The 18,516-nt window shown below is 42.2% G+C and overlaps 3 protein-coding genes across 4 annotated transcripts; 1 reads left to right on the plus strand and 2 right to left on the minus strand.

The window, feature by feature from the left end:
• Nucleotides 1–2,994: 2,994 nt before the first annotated feature.
• On the minus strand, nucleotides 2,995–3,395 carry RPL36AL (ribosomal protein L36a like). The gene has a single exon (XM_043556087.1). The coding sequence runs from the start codon at nucleotides 3,393–3,395 to the stop codon at nucleotides 3,075–3,077; it is 321 nt and encodes a 106-aa protein (XP_043412022.1). The 3' UTR covers nucleotides 2,995–3,074.
• DNAAF2 (dynein axonemal assembly factor 2) lies at nucleotides 2,995–17,342 on the minus strand. 2 transcript variants are annotated; one of them, XM_043556082.1, is made up of 4 exons: nucleotides 13,803–17,342; nucleotides 10,617–10,760; nucleotides 4,171–9,387; nucleotides 2,995–3,426 (listed from the first exon to the last, which is right to left on the minus strand). In XM_043556082.1, the coding sequence occupies exons 1-3, from the start codon at nucleotides 15,690–15,692 to the stop codon at nucleotides 8,884–8,886; spliced, it is 2,538 nt and encodes an 845-aa protein (XP_043412017.1). In that variant the 5' UTR covers nucleotides 15,693–17,342; the 3' UTR covers nucleotides 2,995–3,426; nucleotides 4,171–8,883. The 2 variants fall into 2 exon arrangements, with proteins under 2 accessions (XP_043412017.1, XP_043412016.1); XM_043556081.1 differs by having other exon boundaries at nucleotides 13,698–17,342.
• MGAT2 (alpha-1,6-mannosyl-glycoprotein 2-beta-N-acetylglucosaminyltransferase) lies at nucleotides 4,877–8,972 on the plus strand. Its single transcript, XM_043556086.1, has one exon. It carries the CDS (start codon nucleotides 4,877–4,879, stop codon nucleotides 6,215–6,217), a length of 1,341 nt encoding a protein of 446 aa, XP_043412021.1. The 3' UTR covers nucleotides 6,218–8,972.
• Nucleotides 17,343–18,516: the final 1,174 nt, after the last annotated feature.

An 18,516-nucleotide genomic window follows, 5' to 3' on the forward strand; every position in this document is an offset into this window, starting at 1 on the left:
GACTTTCTGTATACAGAAAATATATGTTGGAGGACTAATAGAGTCTAAGTTTTAGTGAAAACTTGTTTGCTGTGAAACTTTGTTTTTCAGGTATATTATTCTACATCTGGAATTCTATATTCACCAAGCATAAAGTTGGAGTTGCTTTGGGATAAGCAGGCTTCAGCTTTTATAAGTTTTATAATGTTAATCACATAATCTTTGTTGTGACTTTTGTAACTTTTAGAGTTGGAACAGGATTTTAGGGTTGGGTAGGAAGAACATAAAATTGCTTTTTACTGATTACATCCTATATTTGAGGGTTGTTCGTTTTCTGATTATTATTTTAGTTAATATTTTCAAGTTAAAAAAAAATTTTTTTAATGTTTGTTTATTTTTGAGAGAGAGAGAGAGACAGAGCATAAGTGGGGGAGGAGCAGAGAGAGAGGGAGACACAGAATCCAAAGCAGGGTCTAGGATCTGAGCTGTCAGCACAGATGCAGGGCTCGAACCCATAAACTGTGAGATTAGGACCTGAGCCGAAGTCAGATGCTTAACCGACTGAGCCACCCAGGTGCCCCAATATTTTCAAGTTTTTACTTTAAAAAGTGGTGGCGATACACCAGCTGAACTATGATCAGAATTTTTTTTTTTTTTCAACTTTTTTTTTTATTTATTTTTGGGACAGAGAGAGACAGAGCATGAACGGGGGAGGGGCAGAGAGGGAGGGAGACACAGAATCGGAAACAGGCTCCAGGCTCCGAGCCATCAGTCCAGAGCCCGACGCGGGGCTCGAACTCACGGACCGCGAGATCGTGACCTGGCTGAAGTTGGACGCTTTACCGACTGCGCCACCCAGGCGCCCCCTATGATCAGAATTTTAACTAGGTTAGAGGAAATATAAAATGTAGCTGCTTGAAAGAGATGTGGAAAATGGAATTAGTAGAACTCCATTCTATACATTTGCACTGCCCTTTTTCAAATCAGCCTCATAACTGGTTTCTGGGAACAAAAGAGGTGAAAGAGTAAAAGTTACTGGAGAAGACCCTCCCTAGTGTTAGCATATCATTTTTGTTCTAGGCCTGGAGTTACAGGTTGAGTCTGTGTAAGACTGTTTCTTATGGCTTTAGGTAGCTATTTCCTCTGTCTTCCTAAAATATTTATTTGGAGCATCTTACTCTTTTTTGAAAATACAGGCATTGAGTAAAAACTGTTTTAAATGTTACAATATTTTTAAGGAATTTTTAAAAAATGTTTACCTTTGAGAGAGAGGGGGACACAGAATCCAAAGCAGCTCCAGGCTCCAAGCTGTTAGCAGAGAGCCTCACACCGGGACCAAACTCATGGACCGTGAGATATGACCTGAGCCAAAGTCAGATCCTTAACTGACTGAGCTACCCAGGCACCCCTAAATATTAGAAGATTTTTATTAAAACTTTATGTATATGATCTCCAAAATATGGTTTCTTCTCAGAGCAGATTCTTTGGTCCAGAGCCATAATTCTTTGGGTGACCTTAAATTTGTATTGCTTGTGGTCAATTAAATTCTTCCTGCAAAAATTTCTATATTCTGGTTTTTTATTTTAAAAAATCATATATATAATGCAAACATGGCTTACATAAAAAGAGCTGCCATTTAGCGGAGTATTTGTCACAAGTGTTTTACATAATTTTATTTAATCCTCACAAATTACCCTAGGAGGTCAGTACCATAAACCCAGATCAGATTTTAAGTCCAGGCTTTATACTGCCTTCTAAAGTTAATTCACTTTTGCTCTTTAAAACCAAGAATTCTGTAAATATAAGATCTTAGTTTTTTTCTCAACAAAACGGCGAGGAATTACCCAGGTTATGTAACTACTTTAAAACATAGTTCTTTAAAAAATGTATTGTGACATATTTAACTTGTATCTGATTTTTACATGTTCTTGAAGAAAAAGTTCCTTCAATAACAAATGCAGGTGTGTCTGTGTTGGGACTAAGTGCTAGCCATCCGTTACTCCTACACCCTAGCCCTTTGTCTTTGCATCTTTACTCATCTAAAAGCCATCCCATGCAACTATCTTGGCCAACTTAAAATTCTTGTACAGAATGCAGAATTTGTCTTCTCATAACCGATACCCTTTGTCAGTTTATTTCTCTTTTTGATACTTTTTTTTTTTTTGCTTTTCATGGGTTATAAGGTTCACTTCTTTGAGTTTCAGCCTTCCATTCTATTTTCAGTAGTAACTGCTTGCTTCCTCATACCTCCCAATAACCAAGTTGTAACATTTGAGTACCTCCCAGAGTAGCTTCTAAAAGATTCAAAAAGCAGTCCATGCTATTATGGACTCATGGTTCTTCACTAGCTTCAGAACATTTTGCAGTTAGAAGTCAGTTTTTAACTCCTGCCTTACATTCAGGACCAGTCTAAAAACCATGCCATCCAAAAAAAACCGTAATGGAAATGTTCTGTATCTTTGTTGTCCAATAGAGTAGTCACTCAGCACATGTGGCTATTGAGCACTAAATGTAGCCGCTAGTGTTAACTGAGGAACTGCTTTTTCATTTAAATATCTGTATGACTAGTGGGTCTTACTGGACACTAATTTGCAAAAAGTCGGCTCTTTTTATCCCTCATCTTTGATACCCTGCCCCAGTGAGTCTGCTATACACAAGCTTAATTTACCCTCCTCATTTACTTTTTTTGAAAATCTGATTTGACTTTTCCCAGGAGCTCTTCAATCATGATTATGAATTTGCCTAACATATTTGAAATTGACCAGAAAAGGTAAAGAAGGTCTGAGTTTTTTTCCCTGATAGAGTTCCATAACCTAGTTGTAAAGTTGGATGTGGTACTCCTGTCTTTTTATATGTGTGTGTGAGAGACACATAAACAATATTCCAATTCTTATGAAACTAAATTTAAATAAATTTAAGAGGATAAATCTTAGTTCAACAAATTTGCTGTTATTTCCTTAATTTTGAATCACATTAAATATGTCATTCTATTTGTATTTCAAAAAACACAGAATATTTGAGCAAAAATATTACTGCATTTATTTTCATACAGATAACGTTGCTACAAGCGTCAACGAAAAGAAGAATCCCAAAGCTTAGAACTGGATCACTTGGCCCTTTCTCTTCTTATCTCCTCCCAGTTCAAAATGCTTGCATCTTTTAATGGCCAGCATCCTCTTGGACCTGCAGTTAGGTTCGACACATTCAAGCCTCAGCACAATCTTCTTTGTGGTTTTAGCCTTCTTCCGGAAAATTGGCTTCGTCTGCCCACCATAGCCACTCTGCTTCCGATCGTAGCGCCTCTTTCCCTGGGCATACAGGGAATCCTTGCCCTTCTTATACTGGGTCACTTTGTGAGGCTGATGCTTTCCACACTTCTTACAGAAAGTCCTTCGGGTTTTCGGAACATTGACCATCTTTGCACCAGGGCTGTCAGCACGATTCAAACTGGCAAAACATTTAAAATTACAGTGGCAGACGTTAAACATTTTGAATAAAACGTTTTAAAAATTCAGGAAAACATTACAGCATTACATGTATCACTAAGGTATAGACCCACCAAGTACTCATTTCATATAAGAATAAATTACACAGAAAAGTGCACACCTTTTGGAATGCTTAAATTATCAGAGCATGTATAGAATGAGACTCAATAAAAATTAGCATGCAATGCAGCAGCACAGGGGGCTCACGAGCCAGTTTCCCCGTACAAAGCGAGTTCCTTTGGAGTTTTAATTTACTGTGGCTACCCCAAAAGAAAAGAAGTGGTGTCTATCTAATTTTCTTTCTCAGAGAGGGCCAAAGCTAGAGCCTCCGGCTCTTCCTCGCACCCTCTTCCCCCACGTTCTAGCGCCCGGGCATTCCCGGTTCAGCGCGCGATACAGTGGCTACGGCTACGGCCCGCCTACGCTCCTTCTCCGGGAACCAAATCAGTCTGGTTTCACTTTTCCTCTCAGAAGCACAGCCACCCGTCAGAGCAGCCCTGAAGGCTGACGTGTCCTTAATATGTGCCTCCCGGCCCACTAGCCGCCATTCCTGAGACCCTTTCCAAAGGGAACCGGAGCCAGTTCTTTGGCTCTAGCAAACCAGGCAGCGGGTCTCTCCCTCCAGTTCCCACAAGGGCCTCGTCCATCCCCAGGTTCCCAGCACTGGAGGCTCCTGCTGAGACGCTACACTACCGTCTTAGCTCACCAGCAAATTCGGCGTCCGCGATCCTCGCCTGGCCTCGCCTCGCCTCGCCTCGCTCGCGCCTAACAGGAAAGGGAGGAACGAGGCGGAAGCAGGAACTGTGCGTGAGCGACAGTACTACAGGCCAATAGGCAGCAGGCAGCGGCGGCCTGGCGTCCCCGGACGCGTCCGGGAAGCTCCAACCAGGGGCCCAAGGGGCGGGCCGGAGGGGTGTGGGCCGGAGGGCCGCGGCGCTCCGCGGGCCAGTCGCGGGTTGTCAGAACGGTCGCCGCCGGAGTGGGGCGAGGCTGCGTCGCTCGGTCTTGGCGGTGTAGGGCCCGTGTAAGGATGAGAGCGCAGAGGACGCAGGGCCGCTGGAGGCGCAGGTAACCAAGCGGGAGTGCGGTGGGGCCGCTGCGGGGCTTCTTCCGGGACCCTTGCTGAATGGAGAGGACCGAGGCGATGCCGAGCCGCGGCTCCTAGCCGCGGGGCCGCTGCCCGAGCTGCAGCTGCCAGGCGAGGATGTGTGGAGCCCGGGCGGCGCGGGGGAGCTGAGACCCTTCGGGCCCCAGGACCCCCGGGGCCCGGGATGAGTTAGCTAGGGCAGCCGCGGGGTCCAATTCCGACTGCCTCAGGCCAAGGCGACGGCCGCCACCCGCCCGCCCCTTCTGTGCAGAAGCCGCTAGCTCCTTTTCGCGCCCGCCCGCCAGCGCTCCCGGCCCTGGAGACCATGAGGTTCCGCATCTACAAGCGGAAGGTGCTGATCCTGACGCTCGTGGTGGCCGCCTGCGGCTTCGTCCTCTGGAGCAGCAATGGGCGACAAAGGAAAAACGAGGCCCTCGCCCCGCCGCTGCTGGACGCCGAGCCCGCGCGAGGTGCGGGCGGCCGGGGCGGGGACCATTCGGCTGTGTCCGTGGGCATCCGCCGGGTCTCCAACGAGTCGGCGGCTCCGCTGGTCCCCGCGGCCCCGCAGCCCGAGGCGGACAACCTGACGCTGCGGTACAGGTCCCTGGTGTACCAGCTGAACTTCGACCAGACGCTGAGGAATGTAGATAAGGCCGGCTCCTGGACCCCTCGAGAGCTGGTGCTGGTGGTCCAGGTGCATAACCGGCCCGATTACCTCAGACTGCTGCTGGACTCCCTCCGGAAAGCCCAGGGCATCGACAGCGTCCTCGTCATCTTTAGCCATGACTTCTGGTCGACAGAAATCAATCAACTGATCGCTGGGGTGGATTTCTGTCCGGTTCTGCAGGTGTTCTTTCCTTTCAGCATTCAGTTGTACCCCAACGAGTTTCCAGGCAGCGACCCCAGAGATTGCCCCCGAGACCTGGAGAAGAATGCAGCTTTGAAGATGGGATGCATTAATGCTGAGTATCCCGACTCCTTTGGCCATTATAGAGAGGCCAAGTTCTCCCAAACCAAACACCATTGGTGGTGGAAGCTGCATTTTGTATGGGAAAGGGTCAAAGTTCTTCGAGACTATGCTGGCCTCATACTTTTCCTAGAGGAGGATCACTACTTAGCCCCAGACTTTTACCATGTCTTCAAAAAGATGTGGAAGTTAAAGCAGCAAGAGTGTCCTGAGTGTGATGTTCTCTCCCTGGGGACCTATACGGCCAGTCGCAGTTTCCATGGCATTGCTGACAAGGTAGACGTGAAAACTTGGAAATCCACAGAGCACAATATGGGTCTAGCCTTGACCCGGGATGCCTATCAGAAGTTGATTGAGTGCACGGACACTTTCTGTACTTACGATGATTATAACTGGGACTGGACTCTTCAATATTTAACTGTATCCTGTCTTCCAAAATTCTGGAAAGTGCTGGTTCCTCAAGTTCCTAGGATATTTCATGCTGGAGACTGTGGTATGCACCACAAGAAAACCTGTAGACCATCCACCCAGAGTGCCCAAATTGAGTCACTCTTAAATAATAACAAACAGTACTTGTTTCCAGACACTCTAACTATCAGTGAGAAGTTTGTGGCAGCCATTTCCCCACCTAGGAAAAATGGAGGGTGGGGAGATATTAGGGACCATGAACTCTGTAAAAGTTATAGAAGACTGCAGTGAAAAATCACAATTACAAAAGCAAAAGTGACAGTCTTCTATTTTTGATATTTGTCCAAACAGGATAAACAATTGAATAAAAAGGGTTTAGGAACTGGTTTCTGCTTTAATACAAAAAAAAAAAACAAAAACAAAAAAACAATTCTTGTAAAAGATGTCCAAATATAGTAATCTTTTCCTTCTCTGTCTGACAAAAATTTAAACAGAAGTTTTCATTTCAGGAGTTGGGTTTTAAAGTTCAATCTGTATCAGCTAAAGGTAATCATTGTTAACCGGTAAAAGAAAAGAGGAGAAATTTTATTTAAATTGCATCTCTTAATCTTTTTATCTGGAACTTTGTATACTTTTCCACTTTCAAAACTTATTTTAAGTACAGCAAACTTTATTTAAAATTGTCATAACAGTAAAAAGTATTACAATAGAATCATTAGAGTATTAATGGAGCAAGCCCAATTTCACTCGACACGGTTACTAGGAAGGGTTTGCTTCGCTGGTTTTATAATTCAAAAGTTATGTTTGTTAAACACCCTATCAGAACAGACATTTTCAGTATTACAGATTCCTGTATTATTGTGTTAAGATTTGCCTGTGCTTTGGAACCTTCATAGAACACACTTTCTTTTGGAATGTATTTGATAAGAAAGTTGAAACACTGTTTTCACCTCAATGTAGAAATACAGTGGTTTTTTTTTTCTTTTAGTGCTGCCAAAATAAAATAACTCATTTTTGCATAAAAAAGTTCCTAATCATTTTGTAGAAGAAATTTTGTTTACTCTTTACACCAAAATTCAGTAAAGGCATTCTAGAAGTTTTATAGTTTGCATTATATCTTCGTATGAACCCTTTGTACATCATACAACTGAATTTGAATTAAAGAAAACCCCACTCTTGACAATGCATTCCCTTTGGAAGAAACTGGCTTTCAAATTAGCCAAGCATAGCCAATGAACAATAAAAAGCTGCCTTGTAAGTGAAATACAGCCTAAATTGTTTTCGAGAACCAGCAATGATAGAAAGTTCAGTCATGCTACAGTGAAACATGTTCTAGTGCCGGCTTTATTTTAACTGAAATCATACTTTTTAAAAAGGCACACACAATAATAGGAAACAGGCTTAAAATTTATTCTATATTTAATGTGGAAGTTTCTCTTAACAGTATATAATTACATTCAACCAGAAATTACTCAAAGATTAATTTCTGTGTAGATATGACATCATTTCAACCCCAGGGAAATTATGTATTAAATGGACAGTTTTGAAATGATTTCATCAAATTGTCATTATGGCGGAAAAATGCGTACAGTCATTTTAGGTGGACCAAATAGTTCTCTTACTTTATGTGCTACCTTTATATTACCCTCATAGCCCAATCTGGTTCCAGATTTTAGAGGGGTTATAAATATAAATCAGGATGAATTGCCAGGTTTTGTACTACCTTTTGGTGCTCTGATCTGACTTTCCCCAGTTCAAAGGACTAAAGAGATTAGGTAATTTCCAGGACTAAGGTAGGGCCAGACCTTTGAATTAGTATCTTTTTGAAACATAGATAAATCAGCTCATGGCCTTGGTGTCAGCAATTAGATCAACAAATACTTTCCTTTCTACATTCATGCTGTATTAAAAATTTTTGTGAGAAAAAATTTATTCGGATTTTTCTCCTGGCCTCCAGTAAAAATATTATTCCACAAAACTAATAATTTAAGATACATTATCTGCTACCCTTTTTGAGATATTGCAAGAAAAACTAGAAACCACTGGCTGTTTTGTTTCCATGTAATACAGCAAAGACAGTTTTCCTATGGGAACAAATTCCCATATTTTTTATTATTCTAATATTAGTAAATGTTGGCTGGCTGGCTGCATTAGTTGGAGTATGTGACTCTCAATATCGGGGTTATCAATTCAAGCCCCACGTTTGGGTGTAGGGATTACCTAAAAGCTTTTAAAAATATTCATAAATGTACTCTGTAAGACCAAGAAATGTCTTAGTACTGCAATAGTAACTTCCAAAAACACCTTTTAAGAAGTTCAGTTTTCAAAAGTATCACTATATCACCTGTATTTTGTGTGTGACAGACATGAGAAGAGTAAAATACAGAGTTGAAGCAAAAATACTAAATTTCATTCAGTGTATTTGTATTGTAATTGTTTGGATCGTTAATATTGGTTGGTAAACTTCTAAGAATCTCTGTTTCAAACATAAATATGTTCTATTTAGTGAAACTTATAAATGCATAGTTTTGAGATTCTATCCCACCACACACACATACTGATTAATTTCCAGTTAATTGCATTCTTGAGAATTTTTGTAACAGACACAACTTAGTGAATATTTACTGTAAAACTTTATTAAAATTATGGTAAAGAAAAGAAGCCAAAAACAAACAGAAGCAAATATATACAGGTTGTATTAAAACTATATGTTTAATAACCCTCCATTAGAAAAAGTACACATCTATCAGAGGAATCACAAAAATCACCATAATTAAGGAAACTCTGTATAAATTATACATGCAAAAAATATGGCCAGTTTCCCCATTAGAATCAAAATTGAAAATTTTAATTTTATACTTTCTTAAGTACTTTGTTTTACAATAATAGTTAACAGAAAAATAATCTAAGTCCAAAAAACTTTACTCTTAACTTTTAAATTCTAAAGTTATATAGAATTAATCCAAGTCATACAGCAAAGAATTATGAAAACTGAATGCACATTGAGTCACATGATCTTTAATAAACTGCACACTACCATCCTGCATATTGGTTTCTTTTATGTTGTCAAGACCAGGTAAATTGTGAACTGTTGTTTCGTTTAGTAATGATTGACGGTCTCCATGTAATTCTTTCTCTTCTGTTATCACTGGTTCTTTTAAATTACCTTTTTCCTCATTTGAGTAAACGGGACTTTCTTCTTTTATAAATTCAGGTTCCATTTTTGACTCAGGTTGCTGAGACTTTCCAAATAGCATGTGAGAAACATCAAGAGACTCTTGCTGCAAGCATACAACTGAACCACAACCGTCTGTTTCTAGTACTTTAACTGCCACAGATGAATCAGAATCAGTTGTTGAGGCGGTAGGATGTTCTATATTTTCTTTTTCAGTTACAGGACTTCCTTCATTGACTTTTTCTTCCTTTTCATGAAGCTGCTCAGAGTTACTACATTCTTGCAACTAGGTCAAGAGAAACAATAAATTAAGAATTCTTTGAAACAAACAGAAAATTAAATTGTAGTACTCTCTGGGTATAGATTTTTTTTTTTAATTGTGAGGGAACAACCCTTGCAGAACTGCGGATTTCCAGGCTTCCCCCTCAAAGTCATCTTCCGAATGCTGCCAGTTATTTTTTAATAATGCAGACAATGCAAACCTGGCATTAATTCTTGATTAATTCCTTCCAGTGACTCCTCATCTCCTTCAAGATAAAATAATCCTGGCCTACCAACCCTTTAGTAGTCTTTCTAATAAGGTCGTTCTTGAATTTCTTGAGTTTTCTTGAATTTCTGTGATTCTTTAGATCCACTCCCTCCCCACATTCATATATAAATCAACTGTGCTAGTTACTAAATTATCTCTGTGTCCAATATTGAAGACTAAAAATAACCAAACTAGGGGTACGTGGTTGGCTCAGTGGGTTAAACGTGGGCTCAGGTCATGATTCCACAGCCTAGAGTCATGGGATAAAGCCACACATCAGGCTCCACCCTGAGCAGACGGCCTGCTTAAGATTGTCTCTCCCAGGACAGCTGGGTGGCTCAGTCGGTTGAGCATCCAACTCTTGATTTGGGCTTAGGTCATGATCTCACAGTTCGTGAGATCAAGCCTCGCATTGGACTCTACACTGACAGTGTGGTGCCTGCTTGGGATTCCAGCTCTTCCTCTCTCTCTGCCCCTCCCCCAACCGTGCAGGCATGTGCATGCAATCTCTCTCAAAATAAATAAACTTAAAAAAAAAAAAAGATGCTTTCTCCCTTGCCCCTCTCCCCCATGCTCGCTCTCTCCCTTTCTAAAATATAGTTAATTAATTAATTTTACAAAATAACCAAACTTATGGTTCAACTGGAAATAATGAACAAACAGAATGACACAGCTCCTTCCCACGGTTTGAGAGTCAAAAAGACTTGTTTGTCCCTGGACTGGTACTCAAACTTCCTAAATGTTAGTCTCACTCTATTCCTCAATGGAGAGTTACTTTGGGATGAAATGAGATCTGTGTGAAAATAAATCACAAAGTGCATGGCACACAGTAAAATACATACAAAGAGGTCTTTACTCCTAAGTCTTCCCAGATACTATGTACATTTGATTTAAAGTTATGACATCAAGAAATCAAAAATTAAGATATTGGTCAGGCTTTAACCTGGTCCTAAATCACTACTCTACAAAGGCCACCAAATCCTTACCTTTGCGTGAATCTGAATCTTACTATCAGTAACCTGAAGAACTTCAATTAATGGTGGGGTTAAGGACATTGTCTGTTTAAATGGAGAGCTCAGGACCTCTTCAAGTACCTCATTAACATTTTCTTCATTGACAAACAGCTTTTCCTAAAATAAGAGAAAAAAAATTCTGCCTCATAAGTTATTCTTGACACATTTGATCTAAGAACAGCTCGTAAAAGTTCTTAACACAGTTCAGGATTATACTTTTAAATGTTTAATGTTACTCCTATGCTGTTTTGGCAGAAGAAAACAGTATTGAGTAGTTAAGAGTAGCAAGAGTATATACATATAACGGCAAAGGCGCTAAAAGAAAAGTCTTTAAAAAATCCTAGTTCCTTTTCTAAGTCTCTGTTAACAATCTGAGATAATCTTACTTATAAATGATATTTTTCTTTCTTTTTTCTCAATATTGTATAAGAATAACATCACCACTAGGTCTATAAATGCAGTCACAGCTATAAAATGTAATTTAATTTTAGAATACTTCCTAATGAGTCAGCTAAGAAAAATACATGACAGGATTTATTCAAATTTTGTGTGACCAGTTTGTGTTTTAGTTCTTGGCCAGGTAACAGCCAAATATAATATTTTACTTGAGAAGTAGATTCTAATTTTACACATTGAGATAATCCAGCGTGACACTAGCATATAGCTATTTATAAGAATGAAACAGATTTCAAGAGACATAGGAAAGATTTCCAAACTACTATTAAGAAATGCATAAATCACTTTTACCAGACTCTCAAACACAAAGCAGTTTGTGCATATTCATGTGAAATGAATATAGGTATATAGTTAGGGTGTTGAAGGGATAACCATATTTAAAATTCATAAAATCAGTTTATTGTTGCCTGAAATAAAATACTTACATAAAAACAAATTTCCAAATAAACACAGTTCATTATTTGGTCCAAATAGGAGGGCAAAATCAGAAAGAGACAAGTTTCAAGTTCCCTTATTTTATACAGTATCTACATTTGTGAACGCCTACCAAAGTGAACCTTGGGTACAGAAAAATCTTACCCAAAAATTTGGAGTAATTTCATTCCTATTATTTTAAGTTCCAGAATAACTGATGATAGAAACATTCCCCAATTAAAAGCATTTCTAAGGTTCCTGTCTCTGGAAAAACACATTAATTGCACAAAAATACACCAAATACTTTAGTCTTTAGTAAACCCAAGGAAAAGTAATATTCATAATGGAAATGGTTATGATTAAAATATAGAGGATTTGCATAAGCTTGCCTTATTCTAATGGCTGATTTTACTCTAATAACAGATACTCAATTTAGTGGTCCTATAGCTCTAGGAAAATTTCCAGTGGATATTTAAGGCTTTTATAAGTAATATTGTACTTATGTGTAAAGTAACAATTCTGACCTTGACCATCACAATCCAGTCTCTTTATAATTATTTCCATATAATGCATATAATTTGATCATTATATATTCTATGTCTACCCACCTATTACTCTTGTGATTTTAAAATAATTTTACTTTAATACTTAGAGCCTAGTCCAGTGAAGTGTAAAGAAGAATAATTGAGTATTATGGTTCCATCAGCCTTAGCAAATGTGATGACTAATGAAGTAATTAGTCTGAATAAATCTATTTCAGGCATCAAAGATGTAACACACAGTTGCCCTAATCCCATTTTGGTCTAATTTCCTTGCTAAAATAATGTTAGCTTTCTAGAAAATTAGATTAAAATATATTCTTTAGTATTCTCTCACCTGCTTATCCATAAAGCCTTCTTCCCAGTTTTAAGTTATTTTTACATTTATTAAAACAATTACAGGGGCACCTGGCTGGCTCATTCAGAAGGGCATACGACTCATGATCTCAGATTGTGAATTCAAGGCCCACGTTGGGTGTAGAGATTACTTAAATAAACTTTAAAAATAAGTAAAGAAATAAAACAATTACAGGAAACAACTGCCCTTTCCTAAATGTCCCCCTTCTGATAATATAAACAGTCAATTTCATATTATATTCTCACAAAGTATTTTACCTAGTCCTGGCTTATTTACTATTTTGGGATGGTTTCAAATTAACCACTTCTCCCAGAAGATGCCCCTCATAAAATATAACCTATTAGCAAATATCTAGGAAAATAACAGGAAGAAGTGAAAATTTCTGGCAAGTTAAAGCCCAAGACCAGCAAGTTAATTTTCAATATATACTCTGCAACAAGGTTTATTTCTGGGAATTAGTACTTTGGTACTATTAATTTTTTTTTTAACTGTAAAATTTGAAGTTCTAAGGAACTTTTTAAACTCATAAATTAACAACTGGTGGTTTGCATTGAGGTATTCATCTGTTACATGTAATTTTTTTTTTTAGCTTTTAACAAATTCAAGGGTTAGAATCTGAAATTCAAGAACCTCAATAACCTTGAAAGTGTAGTAGCAACTACAATAGAACATACTATTCATGAAAACTGTATCCTGAGTAAACTAGATAATGCTCAGCCCCAAGTTCTAGAGTACCCGCCCATAAGAGGTGTAGTTGATCTTCATGTTCAGTTTAACAACATTTATTCGGTTAATCCTTCAACAAGGGTGGCGGGGTGGGGGGTGTTGGGGCACCCCCCATCCCACGGTTGAAAACTCCACCTACAACTTTTGACTGCCCTAACGCTTAACTACGAATAGCCTACTGCAGATTGGAGGCCTTACTGATAACATAAACAGTCCATTAACACATATTTTGCATTTATACTATGTCCTTATCATGTAAACTAGAGAAAACAAAATGTTATTACTAAAATCATAAAAGAAAATACATTTAGGGGCACCTGGCTGGCTCAGTCAATGGAGCCTGATGTTGATCTCTGGTGGTGATTTCGAGCCCCAGGTGGGGTATAGAGATCACTGAAAATAAAATCTTAATAAAATACACTTAAAGCTTTTCAAAAAAGATATGCTTGTAAGTGGATCCAGGCAGTTCCAACTTGTGTTGTTCAAGGGCCAGTTTTAATAGTAAATTTTAAAAGTGGGATGGAATATTTCAAATATTAAGAATCTAGAAAGAACTGTTACCTCCAAAGAATCTTTGTTTAAACCATAATACCACTCTCTCCAATGTCCATGGCATTCTGGAGATTTGGCCAGTTCTATCACTGCATTGTTTGAAGAAATACTAACCACAGGTTCTTTGGTATTCAATTTATTCTCTGGAGCGAATTGCAAAAACAAAGAATAATAAACTAAGTCTTGGGTGGAGAAGCACAATTTGTACCGGAAGGGGCTCACATCCCCTTGAAGGCTTTGCGGTTGGATCCGAGGCACTTGAATTAGCAGAGTCAGGGATTCTTCATCCTGATTACACTGCAAAGGAGGACACAATGGTTCCCTGCTGCCCGTCCCGGGACGACCCATGGCTCGATCAGATGGAACACCTTCCCCGATCACGCGCGTCTCAACACTGAGATCTCCCCGCGCACTCCCTCTTCCTGCAGAAGACCCCCTGTCAAGGTCCCCAGATGAAGTACAAGGGGACCCTCCTCCACCGTCCCCAGGTGAGCTCCCTGCTACGGAAGGCGGCTCCTCCTCGATGCCCGTTGTCCACACAGCTTGCTCGTCCAAGTCCCGCTCCTCGGGCTGGGAGACAAGCTCCTCCACAGCGGCGGCCGCATTAGTGCTCTGTAAATCCGCAGCGCCAGGGAGCCTGGGTTCCGGGCCGCCAATCCCGGCACAACCCCCTGCCGGGCCCGCCTCCCCCTTGCGAGCGGAAGGGCACGCCGCGCCGTCAGTTCCGGGTGTGTAGACGGGTTCTTCCGGCTCCGCCGTGGGTTTCTGGCGCGCTGGGGGTAGTGCCACGGGAAGCGTGACCACCAGCTGTCGCCGGGCCTTGTTGAACTGCGCCTTGCCGCGGCTGTCGTCCACCGGGTACGGGAGCGAGAGCCGCAGCCGGTAGTCGGGCTTCCTTGAATCAAGGCACAGCCGCTTTCCCGTCACCTCCAGCGCCGCCTGCTCGGCCGAGCGCAACAGCGGCAGCTCGATGGTGACCACCAGCTCCCGGGGCACCGGACTGGGGGCCGAATCCCGGGAACAGCGGTAATCCTGGAGGTCCACGTGGTGGCGCTGCACCACGCTGTAGCGAGGTTCTGTGGGGGCGGGCTGCAGGACCGCCTCCGGAGGGGAGGGCGCCTGGGTCTGGGGGACCACGGAGTTCCCGGCCACCGCCGGGCACCGGTAGGGGTAGGGGAAATCGGGGAGAGGGCTCTCCGGCTCCTCTTCGGGCCGGGCCGGGACACCCCCGGGCAGGGGTGTGCGCAGGACGGCGGCCTCCGGAGTCCCTTTGTACCTGATCTTCAGAGTCTTGGCATTCCTGCGGTCTAATTTCACGCCGAATTGCTTCTCGATGGCCTCCAGGGCCGTGGTGTCCAGCATCTGGCGGAAGCGCTCGTGGCGCCGGGCTAGCGTGAGCGCGTCTGGGTGGAAGACTACGTCGTAGACAGTGTAGCGGGTGCCTCGGCCCCCCGCGTACTCGCGGCCGGGAGCCAGGCTGTAGGGCAGGGACCACTGGCTGCCGGTCGCCGCGCCCCCAGGGCCGGGTCGGCTGCTGGGCGCGCCCACCAGTGAGTTACTGCACACGTTCACGAAGCAGCGCTGCGCCCCGTCGAGGCTAGTGCGCAGCACGTGGCCAGGTTGCGGGTGTACGAACCGCACATCCACTCCACGTTCACGCTCTAGCGCGGTGATTTCCTCCTCGTAGCGCCGCCGGTTCTCGGGGTCTGTGAGCTCTTCTGCGTACTCGGAGAACATTCGCCGGAACTCCGGGTCCTGGAAGGCAGAGGTGAGCCGCTGGACCTCTTCTCCGCTCAGGTCCAAGTCCTCCAGCGACGAAGAGGCTCCCGCCTTGGCCATCCTGCCCCGTGGCTCCTGGCCTTCGAGCCAGGGGAGATTTACCCGAGACCAGGTGGTCGGGACGCGCGGTGCAGTTGCTGGTTTGCGGAGAGTGGGGTGGTGGCGGAGTTCGGTAACCGCCAGAGAACGGAGCCTACGGCAGCGGCAGCGCGTGGTCGTTGCCATAGTGACACTACCAGCACCCGGGAGGAGGGGCAGAAATTGGAGTGGGATGGTGGAAATGCCGCAAATAGCCTCTTAGTTTCTTCAAATCAACCAATTACTCTACATACTGCATTTTTAGATTCCTGTGCCATGGTGCAATTGCTTATGCAGAATAACTGTCATAATAATTGTAATTTCCAGTATTTATGTAAGTTATTGTTCACAACACTTCGAGGTAGACCTGATCACCATTTCACAAAGACTATGGGACCTGAGAAGTTACCTGACCAGCGTCACTTAGCTAGTATACTGGCAAGCTGTAATTCAGCTTATCTACATTTTTTTAAGTTTATTTATTTATTTTGAGAGATAGAGCAAGTGGGGGAAGTGCAGAAAGGGAGGGAGAGAATCCCAAGCAGGCTCTGTGCTGTCAGCGTGGACCCCACTGGGGGGCTGGAACCCACCAACCCTGAGATCATGATCTGAGCCGAAACCAAGAGTCCCACTATAACAGACTGAGCCACCCAGGTACCCTTAAGCTTATCTACATTTTTTTTTTTTTAAACTTTACACCAACATTTCAGATTTCTGGATATATCACCAGTTTGCCCTATAAACAACTCACATTTGGGGCAAGAGATATGTGCAGGCTATTCGTATATGACCAATGAGCAATAAACATTCAGGACTGTTTAAGTTGATTGATTGATTGATTGATTGTAATCTCTACACACCCAGGGTGGGGCTGGAACTCACAACCCCAAGATCAAGAGTCACCTGCTCCTCCAGCTGAGCCAGCCAGGTGCCCCAGGACCTTAATAACAAAAATGCAACTGTAAGATCCCATATATCACTGATCAAAATGGCAAAGGCAGTTTTTGCAATTACTGTGTTTCCTTGGGGTGGTATAGAATTTAATAAAACCTTTCTGGAGAGTAGTTTGGTAGCTATATCAAAAGCCTTGAGAACATACATACTTTTTTCATCTAGCAATTTCAAATCTAAGAGTGTGGTCAAGGCAACATTACCCATAATTGTCAAGGTTTGGGAAGAATCTAAGAATTCCAACAATGAGACTGGGTGAGCGGATTTAGCTACTGCCATACAATGGGATTCTGTGCAGTCATTCAAAGTGATGTTTTAGAAGAATATTTACTGACTAAGGTAGTTACTAATTGGCAGTTATTAAATCCAGTGATTGTTAGTTTCTGTTCTCATTTTGTTGAAACTGTCCTCAGCATTTAACACAGTTAATGTTGGCATTACCTCAGTGGCAACACACTTTCCAAGTCTCTCTCCTACCTCGTGAGACACTTGACTCTGTATCATGTTTTGTAAATGTTTGCCTCTGTTCCGCTTTGCAGTAGAAATGCCTCTGGGCTGGAACCCTGTCTCTTCTCCATTTACATTCTCCCCTTCACAAATACATTTACACTCACAAATACCAGGCTTATATATCAGGTTCTAAACACCGGACTCCTATATCCGGTTATCTATATGAGGTCTCAATGTGAATGATTTAATGTTTAAGTCCCTCAGGTTTGAAATAACCAAAAATCTAACTCCTTTCCCAGCCTCTGCCCCCATCTTACAATCTCTTGGCAGCATTCAAAAACAGTTGACTGCCCCCTCCTTGAAACCTACTTTACTCTTGAAGAACTTCATGCTCTCCCATTTTCCTCCTCTGCTTGTTCTCTCCTGCCCGGTCTCTAACTGTAGGAGTCACCCAAAGTTTGTTCATCAGCCCTGTTATCTAATTGAATTTTTAGGGGACGCCTGGATGGCTCAGTCAGTTAAGTGTCCGACCCTTGGTCTCGGCTCAGGTCATCGTCTCCCAGCTCATGAGATCGATCTCTGTGTCAGGCTCTGCACTGACAGCATGGAGCCTGCTTGGGATTCTCTCTGCCTCTCCCTGGCTCATGATCTCCCCGCCCCCCCTCAAAAATAAATAAACATTAAAAAAAAATTGTATTTCTTTCCAGATGATTTTTTTGTTTGTTTGAGAGGAAGAGGGCCAGAGAGCGGCAGAAAGAGAGAGAATCCCAATCAGGCTCTGCACTGTCAGCGTGGATCCTGATGCAGGGCTCAAACTCGTGAACTGTGAGATCATGACCTGAACTGAAACCAGGAGTTGGTCACTTAACTGACAGCCATCCAAGTGTCCCTCTTCACAGATGATCTTAATCAAGGCCACAGCTTTAAATGCCATGTAAGTTCAGATTCATTCTTTGAACAGATATTTAGTGCACAGTTGCTGCACCTACTGCTTAGATGGCTTAGGCACTGGAACAAAACAAAATCATTGTGCTCCAAGGATGTGAAGCAACTGACACTCTAGTATGCTGGAAGTATCTTTTGGATTAATCACTTTGGAAAATTTCTGTTGACTGTAATGTATATCTCATGACTAAGAAATTCTACTTCAATATATATATCCAACAGAAACACACATCTCTCTCAAAAGACATACACTAGAATGTGCATATTTATAATAGCAATATTCGTAATAGACAAACAGTAGAAACTACCCAAATTCTCATCAGTAGTAGAATGGACAAATAAAATGTGTATATCCACACAATGGACATGAATGAATAATGTGGATAAATGTTATTAACAAGGTCGTGTGAAAGAAACCAGATGCAAAATAATACATATCATATGATCCCGTTGTACAATAGGCAAAGCTTGGCAAGATAAATCTTCCTGCTAGAAATCAGGCTAGTGATTGTCCTTTTGGGAGGAGTGGGGTGTTGGCCTGATATCCACTAAAGCAAGTGAGACAGCTCTGACAACATGCCAACTCCTGACTGGCACATGATTGAAACAATAGTCTCATGCAACA

This window comes from Prionailurus bengalensis, chromosome B3 (genome assembly GCF_016509475.1).
Source record: "Prionailurus bengalensis isolate Pbe53 chromosome B3, Fcat_Pben_1.1_paternal_pri, whole genome shotgun sequence".
In the NCBI taxonomy this organism is placed as follows: domain Eukaryota; kingdom Metazoa; phylum Chordata; class Mammalia; order Carnivora; family Felidae; genus Prionailurus; species Prionailurus bengalensis.

Bases quoted from the DNA above. Each gene is read 5' to 3' on its own strand.
- RPL36AL (XM_043556087.1), bottom strand. From the start codon at position 3,395: ATGGTCAATGTTCCGAAAACCCGAAGGACTTTCTGTAAGAAGTGTGGA.
- DNAAF2 (XM_043556081.1), bottom strand. From the start codon at position 15,692: ATGGCAACGACCACGCGCTGCCGCTGCCGTAGGCTCCGTTCTCTGGCG. The intron at 10,761-13,697 runs GTAACAGTTCTT...CTCTTATTTTAG, and splicing joins TAAACAAAGATTCTTTGGAG to GAAAAGCTGTTTGTCAATGA. The intron at 9,388-10,616 runs GTAAGGATTTGG...CTCTTGACCTAG, and splicing joins AGATTCAGATTCACGCAAAG to TTGCAAGAATGTAGTAACTC.
- MGAT2 (XM_043556086.1), top strand. From the start codon at position 4,877: ATGAGGTTCCGCATCTACAAGCGGAAGGTGCTGATCCTGACGCTCGTG.